We start from the raw sequence: 21,027 nt of genomic DNA on the forward strand, positions 1-21,027 counted from the left end.
TACATGATGAGGGATAATGCAATGAGGTAAAAATTGAAAACAGGCAAATTATAGATACTATAAGCAACCACAGGTTCAGGTTCACTGCATCGTCTACAATTTTTTTTTTTACTTCTTCAAACCATCAAACTTAAATTATGTCACACATTTCAGTTCTTCAGTTTGCGTTTATTCTGACAGTTTCGTCTTTGCTGACCAAAGAAACTTTGTGCATTCCAAATCTAAGCAGGGTGCAGTTGTTTTACAGTAATTATTTCTTGCAGGATCATATTTGATATTCCTCAACAAAGTGATTTATATATATATATAAAAGAAAAGCCTCTTTTGTGAAACCAGAATTTAAAAACACGTATACATGAAAATTCCCGTGACAATATCTCTTCCCACATTTGCTGTAAACAGTGTTTAAAAAGCAGAGACAGCGGAGCTATCTGTCTCTGGTAAACTCTGGCACCTCCGGCACCATGCTGATTGCCAGGCTGCCCGCCATCTCCAGGGCCAGGACCGCGTGGCACGACTCCGTGAAATTCTGGCTAAAGGAGCCCAACAGCTGACCGCTTTGGGCATTGTAAAAAGCGAGACGACCGCACTGGTAGTCGAGGAGAGTTCCCACCCGCTCGGGCACCTCCGTCACAAACACGCTGGAGCGAATGTTTCTGTGCAGCAGCTGGTACCTGCAGCTGGAGCGACAAAAGAGGGCAAACGTTGACGGGGAACCGAGTGGACTGTAGGTGTAGCTCGTTTTTTCCACACTTACCCCGATGGTGCTGGCACACACTGCAAACACCATGACAGGTTGTTCTCCCCCACTGGGCTGTTTCTGTCAGCCGTGCTGCAGGCCACCCCCAGCCTGTACGCCGTGCTTCCAGAGACGACGGCCTCCCAGTAATAGCATCCCCGCGGCGGCAACAGCTCGCCCAGGATGGATGGACACCTAGAAAAGAAAAGAGGGGGGAAAAAAAAGGAAAAGTGGTGAACACACAGTCAGAGGAAAATGGGATGGGAAAGCGTGTCAGAAGCAGACTGGAGCTCACTGTCTGTCTGTGGACTGCGTGCTTCCAGACGGGCTGTGAGGATAGTGCAGGGCAGTCTGGTCCTCGGACAGCTCCAGAGCCGGGTGAGCTGAAGCCCTCAGCAGGTGGAATTTGGTGCCTGGCAAAAAACAAACAAACAAACAAACAAAAAAAGTACAGAAAAAAGACTACAGAAAACAGAAAGCAATATGAAGATGTTTTTGTCGAGTTTTATTATCATGTGAGCATTACAGGGTTGTGGCTCCCGTTGATTACCTTTAGTGGAAATGAGTGCGGCCTCGCTCTGGTCACTGGCTCCAGCCACGTTCACAGCTTTAATGTAAAACAAGTAGCTCTCATGGGGCTGCAGGAAAACCTTCTGCTCGCAGCTTGTGATGCCCGAGATGGACCTGGAATACACCAATGGGTGAGTGAATGACTCAAAAGACGCCTTTTGTTTGCTCAGAGGGGACCTTTAATGCGTTCCCTCTTTTCTGACATCTAAATACTGTTACAATGTCGGACACTTGTGTCAAACGGTGCAAAAGCGTCAAATGACGAGTTCGTGCGTTCATTTTTAACGTCGTGATCGCACTGACGTCAACGCGTGCCGGACTTCCCTACATGGCCATGCTCAGGCACGCGCTCGCTCTGGCTCCCCTCCCGCCCCGCGCTGCCTCGGAAGTAGTATCCCCGTGCGCTGCTACAAGAAAATGGCTCCAAGAAAGTGTCTTTACGAGTGCGAGGGAAAGTCTGTTTTGTTTAGCTTTCCCAAGGATGATAGCACCAGGCAGAAGTGGGTGAAGATGCTTTTTCCCGAAGAGCAAAAGATAAAACCCTACGTTTTTGTCTGCCAGCGGCATTTCACACGGGACTGTTTCGTTAACATGGGCCCGTACGAAGCTGGGTTAGCCGGGAAACTGCTGCTGAAAGATGAAGCCTTCCCGACGGTACTCGGTCGTGTTGAAGAGTCAGAAGAGCCAGCTGTAAGTAACAACTCATCACTGTCCTCACTGTGTTTATTTTTTGTGTAAGTAATCGGACAAAAGCCGTTGTCAGTGTAACATTATAGCGCGCGTACACTGAGCTAAGGTAAAGTTCAATCAGGCTGCCTTGGCTTACCACATGAACATAGACGTGGAGAAAGTATCCTTTTTTTTTTTTTTTTTTTTTTTTTTTTTAAATCTAACCGTGGCGTGTGCACAACAGCGCAGATGTGCAACAGACCGTGTCTGAAAGAAGAAAATAGTAGCCTAGCAAAGGTTGGATCTGGGAGGAAATACTCCGCAGCAGCTACTTTTGCTTGCTCACAGCTTGCAGGAGTGTAATTCAGACTGCGTTCAGACTGCATGCAAATCTGATTCAAATCCGATTCCTTCTCAAATCCGTTTTTTTGGGGGGGCGGGGGGCTGACTGTCCACATTTTATTTATTTTTTTTAGCAAGTGTCCAGATGCGATTTGAAACCACCTCCCGAATGTGGTTTCGATCCGTTTTGCAAAAATCGGATTTAATGTGGTTTGTGACTGTTCAGACTGCAAAAGAGCCATCCTGTGTCAATCTGGATGGGCTAAAAATCAGATTGTGGCTGGCAGTCTGAACAAGGCCATAGGTGCACAAATCGTCTTGACGTCACAGCAGAAGGACCAATGTGTTTTTCAAAGCCAACGCACCATTGCTGTTGAGAACTGAGGTTAATGTGGCCATTGTCCTTTTCCCAATTAGAGTACATCACAACAGATCCTGATAAGCCCACGACACAGACACAAGGGATGCCAAACGGAGCCTGCGTCTTCTGTATCTCGTGAAACACAGTTCAACCCTCATATGGTATCTGTCGGCACAAAGATGATGACGTGTCCGTCTACAAAATCTGTAGCCACGCAGCTGTCCTATAGTACGCTGAAACAACGCGTGAGAAGCAAAGGTATGCATATAATTAGGACGGTAAAAGAGTATGATTTAATGCAACGGTCAGATATAGCATTTATATTCCTTTATAAAGTAGAAACGTAATCACATATTTCCTTGTATCACAATATCATTCACTAAATTTATTTGTGTCTTTTTTTTCTCATCAGGGACGCAGGCAACAGTTTCAGACCAGAATGTTGGCACACAGACTAAAGGGCTGGGCAGAGACCTTCAGTTTTTTTTAACGTCGGTGAGGGGTTTGGCACCAGGTGTCAGACCTTCAAAGAGGCCACATCTTGAATTGGACAAGAGCGAGGACAAGGACAAGGATGAGGAAGAAGACACTGTTGTTCCACACGACTCAACATACGAACCCGGTGACTCCATTACATAGCCATCAGACACTAGGTAAGATTCCAATACAGCAGAAAACTTTCAACATTAGGTCTGCTTATGTAAATAATTGAGTTTTATTTTTTCCTGAAAGTAGAATAGAGTCAACCACAAACTACAATGACTCAAAGTATATTGTGTTTGAGAAGTGTCTGAAAGAAATATTCCAAACCTGTCCGGTGTGCAAGCGCGACTGCATCAGCTAAATGGTTAGCCGGGGGAACTTTTACTCAGGCAAAAGCAGTAAATTAAAAATCATTAAACATTGTCATGTCATGGAACTGCCATGTTTCTGTTTGCATGATTAACGATGTGATTCTCATCGGAACGTGAAGGAGTAACGTTGGTGTGACGTCATGTTTTCGATAACATACAGGAGGAGTAGGAAGTGTCGAGGAAGGAGACGGTCGGGAAGCAGAGACGGGCGAAGTGGACAAACTTTTGAACCGTGGTGCGCCAGTCAGAACACTGCAGCAGCATGATGAGTACCGCACAGACGGTCGGGAAAACACTGAGTTCAGCGAGAGCTCCGAAGGGAATTGCTGACCGGAGTGAATCATTCCAGTCAATTTCCAGTCGGTCGGAGAAGATGGTCTTTCACAATGAGGAGCAGGACATTGATCTCCACTCACTCCTCAGCTCGTCGTCTTACGGTGAATCTGAGACTCAGCAAGCAACTGGTGAGAACAACCCAGTTTTTGTTTGTTTTTTGCTTTTTTCCCCACTGCAGTTGCCATTTTTGTGGGGGGTGTTTTTTTTTTAAAGACTGATCAGTCACAAATGGACCTTTTGCAGTGCGCAAGATGGGCACATTGAACTGTATGGAAGTGAGGATCGCCCATTGGAAGCACTGTACGGCTCTGAGATAGCGGGCTTTGCGGGACTCATTTGGGGAATATTGTTTTTGCGTTATGTATATTGTCATTGGGAATATGTCAAGAATTGACTGTCTCTCTCCTGTTGTTCATGCTTATTGCAGTGATTTTCACTTTGGGAAGAAATTAAAATGTCCATAAAAGACATCAAAGAATCTTATTCTTAATATAACAAAATAATTGAAACATTTTGAAGGTTCAATTGTTAATAATATCAACAAAAAAAAAAGAGTACATTAGAGACAAGTCAGAACAAGAAGTTAATGACAGAGAAGCAAACTGGAATGTATGCATGTATGTTAGGGGTGTGAATCTTTCACTCACAAAACGATCCGATTCAAATCTCGATTCACAAGCTACGATCCGATTCAGGGACGATTCATAAAAAATAGTTAATCATTTGGTATGATTCGATCCGATTCGGTTCAGTGTGATTCAATACAAATGGACAATTTAACCCCAAGTGCTTATTTTTACTTTACCGATCTTTACCGATCCAGGGCTCCATCAACCGATGCACTCGGATCTCATACGTCACAGACCGATAACCGATTCAAATAGGTTTATCTTTACACCACTGATGTATGTATATGATGCACATACCGGAGTCCTTCTCCCTCCTCCTCATACTGGCGGCAGTACTCCAAGGTGTAGCTCTGTTCAGGCTCCTGTTTTGTTGAGCTCCAGCGCAGTGTTGCCGAGTCCCACGTGACAGTGCAGTGTTCTGTATCGATCACAGGCACCGATGGCGCTGCCAGGAGGAACACACACCCTCACATTGAGTACCATTATAAAAAAAAAACAAAAAAAAAAACATGCACACGTGAACAAAATAACGTGTTCAAAATGCCGGGGCACATCACTGACCGGTCCTGAAGGAGAGCCTCTCGCTGGGCAGAGAGCAGCCTGTGTAGTTGACAGCCATCACCCAAACCTTGTAGGTCCTGTCAGGCTCCAGATCCTCCAGGATGCAGTAACTCTCCTTCACCGTCACGCGGTACTCCTCCGACACAACTGTACACAACATCAACCCCGGCATCAGCACTGCATCTCGTGTAACTCAAAGTGTGACAATCTCTTCTGATCAACTAATGAGAAGGTTTATATATTTTTTTTCAACCCAATCAAATTAATCTCAAGCCCCAAACATTAAAAACGTGTTAGATAATTCTAAATATGCTTTTTATGAAAGATGGCTGTTTGGAAGAATTTAAATATAAAACGTGTTTGAGTTTTACACTTTTATTGTTTCCTACATAACTCCATGCGTGTTCATATGTAGTTATGACGCCTTCAGTGAGAAACTGCAACGTCAACAGTCATGAGAATGAAAGAAAATACGTTAAATTCATTGGGTTTGTCCTAACATTTCACTGGTAGTGTAGATAAGAATGCAAAATATTAATCAGTTCCCCCAAAATACTAATTTGTTCCCATCAAAACAATCTGGAGCAGTCTGCTAACATCAGCTACCTGTTGTAATAAAGTGTTAAACACAAGTCTGCGAAGGTTCTCAGTCATCCGGGTCATCTTAAAGTAGAAGGGTTCAGTTAGGGTAACTGGACTTGCTCTTGTTATCTTGAAGACGTATCTTGAAATACCTGGGACTAGCCCCTAACTGAACCCTTCTACTTTAAACACAAGCGTAATTTAATAACTGTCTAAAATGTGGACATATCAATAAGATATTGACAAGAACATAATAAGAAAAGACACTTACCTTCAGGAAAACCCGTAGGCTGCTGCCGTAGGTTTCTAGGTATTTCGTGGCCACAAATAAGTATTTTGTGGGAACAAATTAGCATTCTGTGAGTATCTCATATCTGTATTTTGGCCACAATTTCTATATTTTTCCCCTACGTCATGTCTGGGGCTCTGGAGAATCATTACAAATGAAAAAAAACAAACCCTAACTGGTCCATTTACGGGATCTCAGCCATTTATTTTTGGAGTAATGCCGCGTTGCAAACATGTTTACCTCCCTGCGGGTCCTCCATGCAGTAGACCTGGAAGCAGTCTATGATATCCCCAGAACTGACTTTCCAGTAAACGGTGACACTGGTGCTGGTGGCTGAGCCCGCCTCCTGGGGCTGCAGCGTGGGACTCTGAGGCACTGAGGCGCAGTTGGGGAGGGGTGAGGAGAGGGGTGTTACACTTGAGTCATGTTGTAGTCTTGCTGCATGTGTGTGCGTGACACACACACAAGTTGCCAAAACTGTCAGGTGTGCTCAAGAAAAAAAAAAAAAAGAGCCTACCTGGAATTCCCTTGCGCTGTGTAAGGTGAGCGCCGGAGGTGTTGCCCTTGGCGTAGTCCTCAAACACCAGCAGTCCCCTGGGACCCAGTTCCAGTGACATCGCTGATTCCAGAGCTGCCTCGAGCCTGACAATCACAGATTCTGCCATTGGCCACATGTCTGTACTCTGTACACTGAGGCCAATGAATGGATGTCCACCTGTTTACATGCTCAATAGGTTATAGCTTAGCAGGACCGGTCATTACGTACATTGGTTATCACTGGTTGATCCAGTGTCAGAAAGCTGTCAGAACCACACAAGCTAGCCTGTGGACAACACATTTACCTTGCATGGATGTCTCCAGGAGGCTGGTGAGGGAAAAGATTTAAGAGTGATTTGTCAGTATTTTGACTTAAATCACTTCCTCTGATGAATGGGACTGCGTGTGTGCGCTCACCCGCGCCTCAGTCTCGGCCTCCCTGGCCGTGGTCTCCAGTGTGGCCTTGGCAGAGTCGATGCTGTCCTGGAAGGAGACAATCTGGTCGTAGAGCTGCTCCAGCTTGGCTTTCTTCTCCTCCTCCATGCTGACAGACATGTTGTTGTACTGCTCCATCACCAAGGCCATCATTTCCTCGTTTTGCGTCTGCATCACCGCCTCCGTCTCCACGCAGTGGTCCTGTTCCGCGGGGAAGCGATCAGCGTTAGACTCAATTAAAGTCCAATTCAAATCCACAGGTATTGAGAAGAGGCGACGCTAAGTCTGGTGTGGAGGTGGAATCACAACCTCCACGGAGTTGTAGGCCAGTTCAAGCTCAGACACCAGGTCCTCGATGTTTTCAGACCTCCCCTGAAGCTCTGAGATCCAGTCACTCAGTTTGTCCTGATGAGACAACATAATCACAGGTCGATTATCGCATTGTCTTCCCCAAATCACTGAGAGGGAAAAGTGATGAGATGGTCTTATTTTGAGGTGTCAGTTCATGGTCATTTTCATGTCTTAGGCTTTTTTAATGTCCCGTTAACCTTTTAATTCGTTTTTGATGCTGCACTGGAGTACAAATGAAAAAAAAAAAAGATCTGAAAATGTATCTGACGTGACACAAATAAAGTTTGGGAAACTTTGGATGCAAAGCTCGCGAGATGCTTATTCAAATTGTTGAAAGCCTGGAAATCCCCCAGGATCACATGATCAGAGACGGCTCACATTTAACTGGGTCAAGACGTGGATTCTTCTTCTCTTAGATTCTGAAAACAGGTGTGTGTGCGTGCGTGCCAGTATCTGTTCTGAGAATTTGACCGGATGGTTTTACTGAGCTGTTTCAGTTTCACTCTTGTCTTTTCTGTCTTTGCTCTGATGTCCCACTTACTTCAGCTTTGAGATTTGTTTTTGTTTTTACAGTCTTGAGAGCGACGAGCAAATAAATAAGGCCTGGTTCAATTATATTCTGGCATTTTTGTGCCATCTGTTTTTAAACTCAAATGTCAAATAATTCATTGCTCACATTAATCAAGTTCTTCTGCGTTTACTCACAGAAAAACAACCTGAAACCATTTTTTCCCTTCCAGGATAAGTGAACGCTATACAGGAGTAGCTGTAGATTTAAAAAGAACAAGATGTTTTAAGCGGCTCTAAGGCGTCATAACATTAACACATTAAAAAAGCGGATGGCTGACCCTTTGCTGACTCACAGAGCAGCTGTCAGTCTCAGTTTGATGACGTCACGCCAGACCTTTCCACCGATCAAATCAGAGTGTTACATCACAACAATCCAATGTGTTTGACAGTAGTCTGCGACCGGCCAGAGAGCACGCACCTCGCCAGCACGGCTGGAAAAGTCACAGCAAGACAGAGTGGAAAAAACTTTGACATAAGATAATACAGATGGATTCTTGCAGAGTTTGCAGATAGCGAATTGATGAGATGTAAGCGATGCTGGAAAAGCTGATGAACACTTGACCAAAGCTGATAGTCTGGTAATATACGAATAACCTGCAGAGGTCATGAGGGGATTGGGGTATAGGGGATTCCAGTCTACTCCAGTCTAAAAAGTGGTTAGAATTGATGCTGAGTGCAGAAATCTCAAACTGGAGCAGATTATGTTTGAGTACCTGGGAATCAGCTGTGCTGAAAGCTGATGTGTGCTTCAGTCTTGTTGTCTGAGATGTTTGACAAGTTGAGATGTTCACCCAAGAAATATTTCTGATATTTATCCCTTCATGGATAGTTTAAACAAATCAATATATACTTGCTGTACAGAATATGCTAAAAAAAATGCCATATACTGTAGCTGACACTGCACATTTATTTTTCATTTTTAGATAGTTTCAGCAAATAAAAAACATCGGAGTAGCTAAACAAAGTAAGTGCAACAGTAAGTATACTTCTGAATTGTAAAAATATTACTGCTGCTTTCAAAAAGTAAATCACATCTATCACAACTTTGACAAATATGAAATTCAAACAGCATATCAACCAGAAGGTTATATTTAAAAAAAAAAGCAAAAACCAAACACGGTCTCTTGGTAAGTCTCAGAACTCTACAGCATCTTCATGAAAAACATTTGGGCGATGCAATGTTTCCATCGTGTATGTTTGTTTGTCTTCCTATGTGAACCTGCAATGAACTGGCAACTTCTCCATTGTTTAACCCAGCCTCCGCCCCATAAGGTGCAGCACCTTACCTTGATCTCCTCGTAGGCTGCGTCCACGGAGGTCACCTCGTGGATGCGATGCTCTCCGGATGCGCAGTCGCCTTCCGCCAGCAAGGAACCGCAGGTGAGACAGAACCAGTCCATCCCCTGGAGCTCGGCAGCCAGCCGGGCCTGTCTCTCCTCCTCTGCGTCAATGATGTCATAGTCAGCCTCGATGAGCTCGTCTTCCGCAGACAGACTGAGCACTCTCTCCTCCTCCTCCATCGCCACCTCTATCTTCTCCTCCTCCTCCTCCTGAGCAGGCTCGGGTGTTGGTTTCCCTTCATCTCTCTGTGTCTCATTCACGTCCTTTTCATATATCACCTCGTACTCGGGCTCCTCCACTATCACCTCAGGAGCCTCGGGAACCTCCTCTGTCTTGCTTTCTTTTTGCTCTGTGTGAAGGTCAGTCTCTTGACTTGGCGTCTCTCCAACAATGTTTGCGTCCATGACACTGTCCTCTATTTGTTCCACTGTCTTTACTTCAACCTCTGCTCCATCCAACTGCATATCCTGTGTGTGCGGGGCAGACAAATCTTCCTGGGCACTGAAGCTCCTCAGAGGCGGAAAGAAAGCCTCGTCTTTTTCAGAGTCCCACTCAACCTTCTGCTCTTCTTTGTCGTCCTCATGCACAGGTGCCGTAGGAAGGTGCTCGTTGCATTCCTCATTACTGGGTTCATTTGGTATAACATCGTGCGTTACTCCCAGTTGAGGCTCCAGCTGTGTTTCGCCATTTGGTTCCTGCTGGGTCTCAGTTGCCGTGGACGCTTGAAGCTCAGTCAGGTCTTCAAATGTGCTGTGCATTTCAGGGGGTGCCATAGATTCGCTCGCAGTCTTTTCTGAACGCTGGCTCATCTCTATATCCATCTCTACGGATTGGCCTTTGGGAACGAGGACAATCAGTTCATCTTTCACCATCTCCTGAACGTCCATCGTGGATGTTTGTTCAGGTGTTGGCTTCACATCAGTCGCAGCACCCTCAGCTACTGTCCCCGCTGGAGGAAACATCTTGGCCTCGGTTTCATGTTGTGTCGTGTTCGTGCCTGTGTTCACTTCTTCTGGCATCCCTGGTTTGATCGCTTCTGCTACAGCTCTATCTTCAGACCCTTGCTCAGCCTCTGTGAAAGATGTAGCCGCCTGATCCTCAGCCATAGTTGGCTCCACAAGGTCTCGGTGCTCTTCTTCAAGAACAGCAGCTTCTCCAGCAGCTTCTGCCTCAGATTGTTTTACCTCCTGAAGATCAATCTGGATCTGGGTTTGGATTTCTTTTTTGTCTACTGCTTTCTCGCTCACCTCCACCAGTGCGTGTACAGAACCGTCACAGTCGGTGATGACTTCAACTGAGGCAATGTTGTTGGGAACAACATCTGAACCTCCTTCTTCTTCATGAAGAAGTGTTTTTTCAGACATCTCTATTTCAGCTGTGAGACACGTTCCCTGCCCTTCAACCTCGGGTTCCTTTAATTCAGCTTGGGCCTCAGTTGGTGACTTCTCATTGGCAGTACGTGTCAAAGAGTCAGAAGCTGCTTCCTCAGGGCGTTCCTCAGTGTATTGTGATGGGATATTAGACAGGTGACTGATGCAGGACGTCTCTGTGCTCGGAGTTGTCGTCTCAGCGCTCTCTGTTGTTTTTGCGATCGTTTGATCTTCTAAGTCTTGGGTCTGACTTAACTGATCACCCTCAGTAACTGCACTTTCTTCCAAGAGCTCTCCCTGAGCCTCACACTTCTCCTCCTTACAGTCCATCTGTTCAGCTCCAGGGTGTGTCTCAGCAGTGCTGCTCTCCTCAGTTTCAGTTTGTTCTGTCTTTGCCTTGTGTTTTATTTCCTGGTGCCCCGTCTGCTGACCCTGCTTCAATTTAGATTCTGGCAATGACACTGTTGTGGCTTCACCGCTGCTCATTTTTTCAGTTTCTGTATAAAGTTCTTTCTTGTCCTCCCCTTTGACTTTTTCTAGCACTTTTTCTCCCTTATCTTCAAATGTTTCTGATTTTATGTCCTCGCTAGTTTCTACGGCAATGCACTCCCTAGTCTCTGGTTCCTCCATCTTTGCTTTCTCCTCATCTCCTTCGCTGATCACCCTTGTTAGACAACCCGTCATTTCAAATTTACTCTGTGACCACATCATCCTCCCATCTGTCCGATCCTCAGGTGTTTCTGGCCGAACGTTCACTGTGGGAGTTTCATCCTTCAGTGTAAACTTCTCCAGGTACCCGTCAGCCTCATCAGAGTCTGACAGGCGTCTCTTGTATGTCTTTTCAGAGGCCACGCTCTCTGCCTCTGAGTGCTCCTCATCGCTCTTCCTCCTCTCACCTACAGCATCCTCGTACAGGTCTGAGTACATGAAGGACATGGCGGTGGGCTCCTCAAGCAGGATGGGATCAATGATCTTTGGCGGGCCGGGGGAGATAAAGATGGGCGTGAGAACGGTCTCCTCGCTGCCAAACAGCACTGAACCACTTTCCTTCTGGCTCTCTCGCCTCATTCTCATGGCCGCTGCTTCACCCTCCGCCTGATGATCTCTCTGGTGTAGTCCATCAGAAGGAGCCTCCTCTCCATAAAACACCTCATCCAGGTGTTCCCCAACAATGTCCACATCTGAGACGATGACAAAGGAATCTTCTGGTGCAGAGATGTCCTCTGGGGATGTGGTCTTAGCGGGCTTTTGCTCCTCTGATTGGGCCTTGACAGGAAGCTGCTCTGCCTGGTCCTGCAGCTCTGGAGCAGGTTCCCCTGGACCAACCACATCAACCAGGGTGAACTTCTCAAAGTAGTCAATGTCATCTTTTTGAGTTGGAGTGTGTCTGAGCTCTTGTTGCTCTGCATGCTGAGGAGAGTCTTGATCTGAGCCCTGAGAGATTTGACCACATTCAAAGGTGAATATTAGCGATTAACTTGCACATGTATTTCACAGGAATGGCAGAGAATTTCAAGCAGTCCTTAGAAACAGCCTACTACAGTCTATCATTTAGCAGCATCCATTGGTAAGAAAGCACATTGCAAGAAAATGAACCTGTTTTTCCTAGTGTATGGCCTCAAAGAAATTTGATAAGAAAGCTGAGGACTTCAGCATGACTCTGTAAACATTTTTTGTGTTATTAGAAAAATAAAATTTGGGGAAAGACCACCTCAATATGAATATGTTTCTAATATTCCTCTTGATGTCACTTGTTTCTTATCAGAGCTGTGATGACAGCATAAAACCCCCAAATCCTAAACAGATTCTGTTCTGGGCTGTTTGGGTTGTCAATAAATCGGTAAATACCTTCTGATGGTCAGGTGCTGTATCTTCCTCTGGCACAACATTATTTTGTTGCTGGGTACAATCCTGTTGATTTCGGGACCTAATCTTTGGAGTCTGGTCCAAATAAGACAAATTATCCTGCAGCTCGGTGCTCTCCTCCTCATCCACAGTGGGGAGTTTGGAGGGGACTCTGATGTTAAGAATCTCATACCCCTCAGAAATCAAACTAAACAGCTGCTGATCTTTATTTTTGATACCCTCCAGATCTGGCTCCGAATCAGTTTTCTGCTGTTTGACATTCGGGACCGAAACTTCGGCCATCTCCAGTCTCTCCACCCCCAAAGCGGAGGCTGATCTTGAGCTCCCCGGGCGGCTCAGCCTGTCCCCCAGCCTGCTGCTCCTCCCTCCGGACCTCGTTCTCCTTCGGACTACTTTGTCCTCGTCAAAGACGATGGTGATCTTCCCTGCAGCTCCGGAACCCTCCATGCTGTAGGCCTCCGAGATGGAGCTGGTTTCAGAAGCCCAGGGGGTAGAGCAGCGGCTCGATGCTGTCTCCCAAACAATACCGCTGTCCTCACTCTGAACAGTCACCATGGAGAACGAGGGGTCGACCATCAGGCACTGGAGTTTGGGTTTCACAGACTGGTCCTGCACTACCTCTCGCAGACTGCAGAAGGGGGGAATGGACAGCGTTAGAAGAACGAGAGCAGGCTGTTTACACAGTTCACTGGCAAGCCTCAAGGAAATACTAGCCGAGAACAAACTAATGAATCAAACCACAACTTGTCCTTGCAAAAGCACCTCATCCATTTTTAATGTTCACCTCAGTCTTAAGACAACTTTAAGGCATCCAGACCTCAAGAATTAGTCCGGCTGTCCAGTGTCAGGCTGCCAATGACAGTGATTTAAAAAAAAATGAAGATGAGGTGAATTATGAGCTGTCCCTCCCACTGTGAATATGGGCTGCTGCTGAGTGACAACATAACGTCCAAGTGCGTCATTTGTGTAACATTAGAGAGGAGATGGCTCCCTGACTGCATTTATGACATATTACTTGGCTGAAATGAGTTAATCCCAATTGTTTGATGTGTAGAATTAGAAGTTAAAAAGTTTGAGTGCTTCTTAGTGACACTTGATTCAACTTATTCACATTCTGCAGAGGAGTTGACTGCTCTCTTATCAGCCTTTTTTCCAACACATTTTACAAACCAGCAGATGAAAGAAATCACAAAAGGTGACCTCCAGTGTTATTCATTCAGCCTGTCAGATCAAGTGTGTGGAGCACCTGTTTTGCAGCTCTTCCAATTCATCTTCATCGTCCTGGCTCAGAGTCTCTGAAGACCCATGTGGAAATCCCTGCAGCTCCGTCATCTCCGAGTCCAGACTCTCACACTCCTCCATTCTGACGTCCTGCCGCACTCTCCTTTGCCTTTGATCAGCGTTATTTCTTTTGTCCCCTTGATGTTTCCTGCCCCTGATTTCGCAGAGTTGCTCTGCCCGTCTGTGTCATTCTAAGTTGAGAGCCATCCATCTGACTCAGCGGGGGACAGAAATAGATTTGAGTGGGGAAAGAACAGAGGGGTGTCGAGACGGGAAAGAGGCAGAACTGAGAGAGTGCCTCGCTGAGTTTTAGGATTGGAATACTCGCAACAAACAACAGAAAGTTAGATTTTGAAGGTACATTAACGGCTCTAATCGCCAGGGCCAAGTGGTGCGTGCCTGCTTCTAACAGCAGAACGGACGTATGTCTTTAAGATCAAAATCCACCACACAGGTTAAAAATAGGCTGTGTGCTGAAACACTATCCCCCTCATGGTCCCCCGCTGCTGGCGCAAACGCTAAAAAAGGGCCACGCTCATGCATAGCAGCATATACAATCAGCAAGCGGGGCCACAAGAGGGGAAAAAACAAACCACACTGTTGGAGGAGGCTGCAAAGAACACAAGTGCATGTGCGTGTCCTGCACTCATCCTAAGCCTAACCCCGTTTACACTTTGTGATTGTACGCTCTGACGTTGATTAACTTTGAACTATGATTAATGATCACTTGGATTGTTGTTTGACAGGTAAAAGCAAATATGTGTGGGATATGATTCATGTCTGTGGTCCAAACCTTTTTGGAAAAAAAAATAAGAAATTCAGGGATTTTGATTTTTTTGGTACACAGCAATTTAATTAAGTAAATAATAAATAATAAAACAAATCAAAGCATTTGATGGAATTACAAGACATAAACCAAGTTTTACATGAGTCCGAGTGAGAAGGGTCCAGTGTGTTTATTGGGATCTTGGCACTGTATCAGGATAATCACATCAAGTTCAAAAATACAAAATCAACATGGTCATTTACTGGAGATGATTTCTTTTTCTCTTTTAAATAAACACTTAAATGTTTGTGACATACAAAATATACAAAGTGCAGCTTAACATAAAACAAATTGCATCTTTAAATAATTAGGTAGCATAGCTGAATGTGTTTTGTTGTTGTTGTTGTCCAGATATATCCAAGCAGGCATCAAGTGACATCAGGACCACTAAGTGTGAAAACTGTTTGAGTCCCGCCCTCCAGCCACCACCCCAGTTCACTCATGAAGCCAAATACACACTTGAGAACAAAACTCAGCGTTCAACGACAAGATGGTGAATTGGGGAAAGAAAAGAGACTTTAATATTGCTGGAGAAAAGCGTTAAAACTCATATCTTCACGTCTGACCTAGAAAAATAGAAACAAGCCTCTTATATTACAGGATGCGACTGTGGAAAAATGTGTCAGAAGCGGATCGATTGGCATCTTCCAAGCAGACTTTGTGCAATATGGCCCCTTGACTAGAAACTGACGGTAGACAAAATAAACAGTCAAAACAGAAGTCGACCTTACATAAGTGACCTAAACTATTCAATGCAAATTAATTGGTAACAAAGGCCTGGTTGAAGAAATTCCCTCAATGTTTAACCACTGGTTCCTCTCCTCCAAGCATCAGGCCACATTAGAGCCCTGACCCCCTGATGCTGAAGATGAAAGCACTGTATAGAATAATGACAGCGGGTTGGCAAACTCTGCAAAGCATCCAAAACGGAAGTCCATGTGTATTCCAGGCAGCAGAGGGTAATGAGGGTCCCGGGGTCTTTGCAGTGTGGAGGTGGAGAGGCAGCAGGGCTCCTCTGCGAACATACCTCAGATTTCCTTCACTTTGTTTCCGGAGACAGATTAGTCTTGAGAGGTAGATGGCCCGTCCAATTAGAGGAATCCCCTCACCTCCTGGACGACTCTCTATTAATGATGTCTTCGAGCGGGATGATAGAGTTCAGGTCCCTCCACTTCTGTAGTATCCGACATGACTGAGTCAGAGAAATGAGAAGCAGGAGGACGCTGAATAAATCATGGCTGACCCACACTGACTTAGAGGAAGACAGGAAAAGAATAATATGAGGGGAACACAGTGACGAGCACTTAGCGGGTGGCGAGTACCTCTGCAAACTGAGCTTTAATGATGTCAAACTTGATCTTCTCGTGGACTGCCCGGGCCACGTTGTTCCTTTCAAAAGGCTCTGAATCACAAAGAAAAGCTGCGTTGTCAAACAAACAGCTGAGGCCGTTTTGGCCTGGCTGGCAGTGGAATATTACGCCATTGAAGTATTAACCTTCTATACATATGAATTTGTTCTTCCACTCTTGGGAGGTGCTCTTGGGCAAAGCTCTGGCCTCACGGACAGAAATCACCAGACTATCCCACCTGCAAGACAGAACGAGTCAGGTCAGTTGTTCAGCAGTAAACAGACTGTTGATGATTTGCTGAGGGTGGCCAGTGTACAAACCAGCAGCTAATCTTCAACAACACACATTTTTCTTTTTATGTATTGACCTCCCTGGATGTTAGTTGCATGTAGTTTCAGAAACACACTCGCATGATGTTTACTCATCCTACACTCTTTGGCATATCAAGGTGAGCCACAGCAAAACACAGACATCGTGCTGTCACCTTGATGCCGTGTGAGGCCAAAGGTACCACCTGCTCACGTCGCTCAGCCACAAACATGAAACCAGAGAAGGATGCAGGGCAGAAAGATGAGAGAAAGGAGAAGCGGAGAGGGAGCAAGAAGTTTCCCAGAGGAGGAGGAGGAGGAGGAGAAAGGAACCGAGGGCAAGAAAAACAAGCAGGGCAGAAGAACCACGCAGGGATTCTGAAACTCTAGACTCTCCGGTGGCGGATACCTGAAACTTGTGGCATAGTACTTGAGAAAGCCCAGCAGCAGCTCTCCCAGAGATGACTGGTTTCTTGAATTGTAGGCTGGGATATTTTTGGGTCTTTCTGGAACCGTGTCAATGTCGAGGAAGGGATTAAAGCACTCCTGAAAATGAAAGCACGGGGCAGATTTGAACCTTTGCAGGGTTTCAGCAGATCACACAGGCTTTTACGCTGGATTAATGAGGGCGAGGTTCACGTTTTTTGTTTAAACGGGCCGGGCCTGGGTCAAAACTTACTGGGTAGTCCATTTGAAGAGAGGGAAGGACTGGGTCCTTGAGAGCTGTCAAGAATTTGAACATAGCAAATACATATAAACCAAAATGTAAAGAGAAAAAAAATGTGAGTGTGTGTGTGTGTGTGTGTGTGTACTGACTCTGGAGGTAGTGCAACACCATCAGCACCAGTGTGTAGCTGCTCAACGTCCCTTTGCTGGCGTCATTGATGTGATGGTACCTTGCCCATTTCTTCACCACAAGGATCATGGGTCTTATCCTGAGATCAGCTGATTAAAACAAACAAACAAACAAATGAATGAATGAATGAATGAAAAAATAATTCACATCTGTTCAAGTGACGAGTGCACAGCCTGAGGTTTGGCTGCCGAGTGGCTGTACGCTGGCTAAGACGTACCTGGAAAACTACAGACAAAAACAAACAAACATGTTTTGTGCACCCACCATTGGCATAACTTTTCAGAAGGAAGGTGTTCCTGATTCCCACCGTGTTGTTAACATTGAGATCAAACTCCAAATCACTATAACATGGTAGAGATAACTCAAATTGATTAATTCTAATTTGATCAAAATGTGAAAAAAATGAAAAAAACACTTCAGTTACAATTCTGCACCTACCTGCCTTTCTCTCTGAACCTTAGAATTGGCACTTTGGCTCTGATCAGCTGAGTCCTCTCTATATAAGCTAGAATTAAAGAAAAAAAAAGGCAACGTAAACAACAATGATTTCAGTTCCCACTGGTGGTGAGCAGATTTTTTTTCCACTGGCTAAATAGCTCCACCTAGTGAGGTGTGCAAAGACAATCAAAAGTTTAAAAGTCAGTTGCTGCAAACAGTAGAACTGTAGGGAGTACGGTTAAGTAAATTGGATAGGTTTAAGTGATCATGTAAAAAAATATATATTACACTAATATTTACAATACTAAAAGTTTATCATTACTCACACAGTGACTTGAACAACCTTTGGAGGGTAGAGAGTACATGAATAGGATCAGGCCTTTTCTGCAGGGAAAATAAGTGTTTAAATGGATATAAATTCACTGCATGGGCCTCGATAGATTCTCCCAGAACACAAGCAATTAATAACTAACTCAAGCTCCATAATGACCAATATTCACCATTCCTCTGATGACTAGGCAGAGGTCAGCGTCACTGCTGCGGCAACCCAGACCATTCATGGAAGATCCGGTCAAGTAAAGTCGCGCCACTGCAAGAAAGGGAGAATAAGAACACAAGGAAAAGTCTCGAGGACAGACTGGCTGTCGTTCACACTCACCTGCGTAGACACGTTGGATTTCTTGCTGCAGCTGCGCCCGGACCCTCTCCTTCCGCTCCAGATCGGAAACCTGCTGCTGGCAAGCTTCAAACAGCTCCACCATCTGACCGCTCAACTGAGGCCACAAAGACAGCGATTAAACTACGGTTTGCAACAGCCACAAGCCAGTGGTGAGAGTTCGGCTGGAGACGGAAGGAGAAGTGAAAGCTACCTCGTCCCTAGCGTAGGCCTGCAGGCTGTTGTGACTCTTGGGGAGAGCAGGCACACGAGGTTGAGGACTGGGTTGTGAGCTGGAATTAAAATGGCTAAAATCTGATCTCGATGGACCTGCCACCGCATGGTTGGGATAGGGAGGGGGAGGGGGAAGAGGAGGAGGAGGGGGAGGATGAGGACGATGAGGAGGAGGAGGAAGAGTGTTCCGAACAGCAGGGTAAGGGCTATAATGTCGAGAGTAGGATTCCAGGCGTGGGTACTTGGCGACCTGGGGGCTGTAGTCACTGTGCTGCCTCCTGTGGGAAACACGACGACAAGGGAACGTGACAACATGCAACACTGGATACATTCACACAAAGAAGCAACTTGTGGATAACCTCGTCAGAACGTCTGTAACATGGCTAATAGACAGAGAAGAAAAAAATAATCAAATTGTCTGACTAAGCTTCATCAAAAATTTCAGTCAATAACATTTTCTCACTCTTATGTCATGTGTTGTGTGTTATATAATTTCATATATTATCTAGTCTGATCTATTATCAAGGGAGTGGATAAGTTACACAAAGCCAACAGCTTGTTTTTTTCAGCCATACCATAGCTGTACTGTCTGCTGGTGAGGACCAAAGCCTCACCAGACTCATTATTGGCTCCAGCTAAGTGTTGGCGGGTAAAATAAAACAGAAGAGTTCAAATAAAAATGGTAGATCACACGACATACTTGCGTCCCCTGTTGTCATTTGGCGTATGAGGAGGACGCACTGGTGGGGTGGGGGGTGTTGGCCTCCACTCATAGAGAGGCAGTTTGTCCTGCTCAGGACCATAGAATCTAGGAAAAAGACAGAGCAAATACTACTGACCAGTGCTAACATGTGGTGTAAACATTCAGTGCATTCAGACTTGTGGAACAAGCAAGTCGATGAGGCAGGAAATAACAGGTAATGGGGTTCAACTGGGCGATCGGAACAAAAGTGAGCAAGTCACATGAAAAAAAAACAATAGAAGGATTATTATTAGTACATACAATATATTTTACTACTATACTGCATGCCCTGGAAATATGCACAGCCATTAAACAGACTCAGTAATGTATTGGCTTATATTAGAAGAGGCAAGAACGCTTTTACACTATACGATATTTCTGCAAAGTGTGTCGTAAAAAAACATAAGGGTAAAAACAATAACGGACAAAAGGACATCACTCGGGATTAAATGATTCATCAGGATACGTCATTTCATGACTAAATCAGTGGAAGTCGAATACTGCATCAGTGTCCTTAGAACGCTCACCTGTTGCCGCCCCCTTGGTTTTGGTACCGGGGCACAGAGGATGCTGGGTAATGGCTGTTGTTGTAGGCCGGCCAACCATTGGGCGCAGAGCTGCGGGGAAACATGCCGTAGTTCTTCATAGAGCTACAGCATCAAATTCCCCCGTTCTCCTAAAATAAAAGGTAAAGGGACTCCGTATTAAGAGGCGACCGGCCCATTGTTAATAGTCGCGGTGGTTCCACTCAGCCTCGCTGCCCCAACTTGAGCGACGAACCCCACCGAAGTTTAAAGGCAAAAGCGAAACTTATCAAGTGGAGCATCAAAGCAAGCTAACCATGACGGGATCGCCAAACGTTAACGACATGCAAGCTATGTGGAAATCTAGCAGAATTGTCGATATCGGTATCAAAATGATAATTGAATTAATTGCTCGTTCTGTAAGCAGCACGTGGAATCATATCGATGACTAAAGGTTATATTCGAACTTTAATACCTACCGAATTCTCGTCACTCATAAACAAAACTAAGCGTGCTAGTTCCAGTACATACTTCCGCAATGATGCAATGACGTAATGGCCTGGGATTTAAAGGAGACGCGGCCACATTTAAAGGGAAAATGCGCTCAAACTATAAATACGTGCCAAAAAATAGACAGGATACCATGAGCGCACCAATGATCACGTTTTTATTTGTTTGTTTAAAAAAAAAAAAAAAAACTGGTAACGTATGTAAAATGTGTACATAAATATAGGTTATATTCTATATGAGCGTACTTTCGAGTGTTGCCCTGATTGCCTGAAATCGAATGCCACCAGTTACAAATACCCATATTGTATCTTTTAGACACTTACTAAAATATAAGAAAAGCCTCCCCTGGTTTATTCATCATTCAGGGCAAAGTTTTAGATGTTGTTTTTTTTTTTTGTCACATTGTACAGCTATATTGTTGTTTTTCTTCGGTCAACAGCCTTTGTGACTTGAGTTCAATGAAGTTTGCAATCCACAAATCCAGTCAAGTTGTATCTGACAAGATTCATTAAGTGGTGCTCTTAGATGGGAAGATTGTCAAGAAGTCATCTAAGAAAATGAAGACCCCCCCCCCCCCTTTTTTTTTTTTAATTTCAGAAAGAACAAGATGTACAGAGAGTCAACTGCTTGTTAACGTTACTGAATGAGACAGTTTGGGATTATTTTATTTGTCCTAAATTTTACCTTTATCAAAATGCTTTTGGTGCTGTCATTTAACTTAGCACAAGTTGGGCAAATTTCACAAAACTCTTGAGCCACTTTAATTGCCTGGACAAATCCAACATATGATTGTGATCGAGGAGAGAGAAAAGGAAAGAACAAACCCAGAAACCTTAAACAGACGTTTTCTTTTTGAGCATTTGGTGAGTGGGCACTTCCCAACGAAATTTCCATAAAACAAC

General features: G+C 44.9%; 2 protein-coding genes and 1 long non-coding RNA gene across 4 annotated transcripts; 1 reads left to right on the plus strand and 2 right to left on the minus strand.

Moving 5' to 3' along the window:
- Positions 1 to 302: 302 nt before the first annotated feature.
- cmya5 (cardiomyopathy associated 5) lies at positions 303 to 13,783 on the minus strand. Its single transcript, XM_076015086.1, has 15 exons — positions 13,649 to 13,783; positions 12,385 to 13,030; positions 9,445 to 11,970; positions 9,112 to 9,291; positions 7,214 to 7,309; positions 6,887 to 7,105; positions 6,775 to 6,797; positions 6,450 to 6,574; positions 6,173 to 6,307; positions 5,062 to 5,208; positions 4,798 to 4,945; positions 1,290 to 1,423; positions 1,035 to 1,152; positions 758 to 934; positions 303 to 680 (listed from the first exon to the last, which is right to left on the minus strand). Exons 1-15 carry the CDS (start codon positions 13,762 to 13,764, stop codon positions 428 to 430), a joined length of 5,043 nt encoding a protein of 1,680 aa, XP_075871201.1. The 5' UTR covers positions 13,765 to 13,783; the 3' UTR covers positions 303 to 427.
- On the plus strand, positions 1,686 to 4,483 carry LOC142881071 (uncharacterized). The gene is made up of 4 exons (XR_012925507.1): positions 1,686 to 1,999; positions 2,738 to 2,939; positions 3,094 to 3,334; positions 3,696 to 4,483. It is a non-coding gene; the product is annotated as an uncharacterized LOC142881071 (long non-coding RNA).
- A 1,442-nt stretch (positions 13,784 to 15,225) lies between the features above and the next one.
- tent2 (terminal nucleotidyltransferase 2) lies at positions 15,226 to 20,184 on the minus strand. Of its 2 annotated transcripts, XM_076015112.1 has the most exons (15): positions 20,095 to 20,184; positions 19,619 to 19,767; positions 19,050 to 19,157; positions 18,330 to 18,627; positions 18,119 to 18,233; positions 17,961 to 18,049; positions 17,787 to 17,844; positions 17,461 to 17,527; positions 17,287 to 17,363; positions 16,983 to 17,111; positions 16,846 to 16,889; positions 16,576 to 16,712; positions 16,005 to 16,096; positions 15,832 to 15,911; positions 15,226 to 15,701 (listed from the first exon to the last, which is right to left on the minus strand). In XM_076015112.1, the coding sequence occupies exons 2-15, from the start codon at positions 19,735 to 19,737 to the stop codon at positions 15,615 to 15,617; spliced, it is 1,500 nt and encodes a 499-aa protein (XP_075871227.1). In that variant the 5' UTR covers positions 19,738 to 19,767; positions 20,095 to 20,184; the 3' UTR covers positions 15,226 to 15,614. The 2 variants fall into 2 exon arrangements, with proteins under 2 accessions (XP_075871227.1, XP_075871226.1); XM_076015111.1 differs by having other exon boundaries at positions 17,961 to 18,233.
- Positions 20,185 to 21,027: the final 843 nt, after the last annotated feature.

The sequence above is a fragment of the Nelusetta ayraudi genome, unplaced genomic scaffold (assembly GCF_046127955.1).
Source record: "Nelusetta ayraudi isolate G7.1 ecotype Tasmania unplaced genomic scaffold, CSIRO-AGI_Nayr_v1 ptg000181l, whole genome shotgun sequence".
In the NCBI taxonomy this organism is placed as follows: domain Eukaryota; kingdom Metazoa; phylum Chordata; class Actinopteri; order Tetraodontiformes; family Monacanthidae; genus Nelusetta; species Nelusetta ayraudi.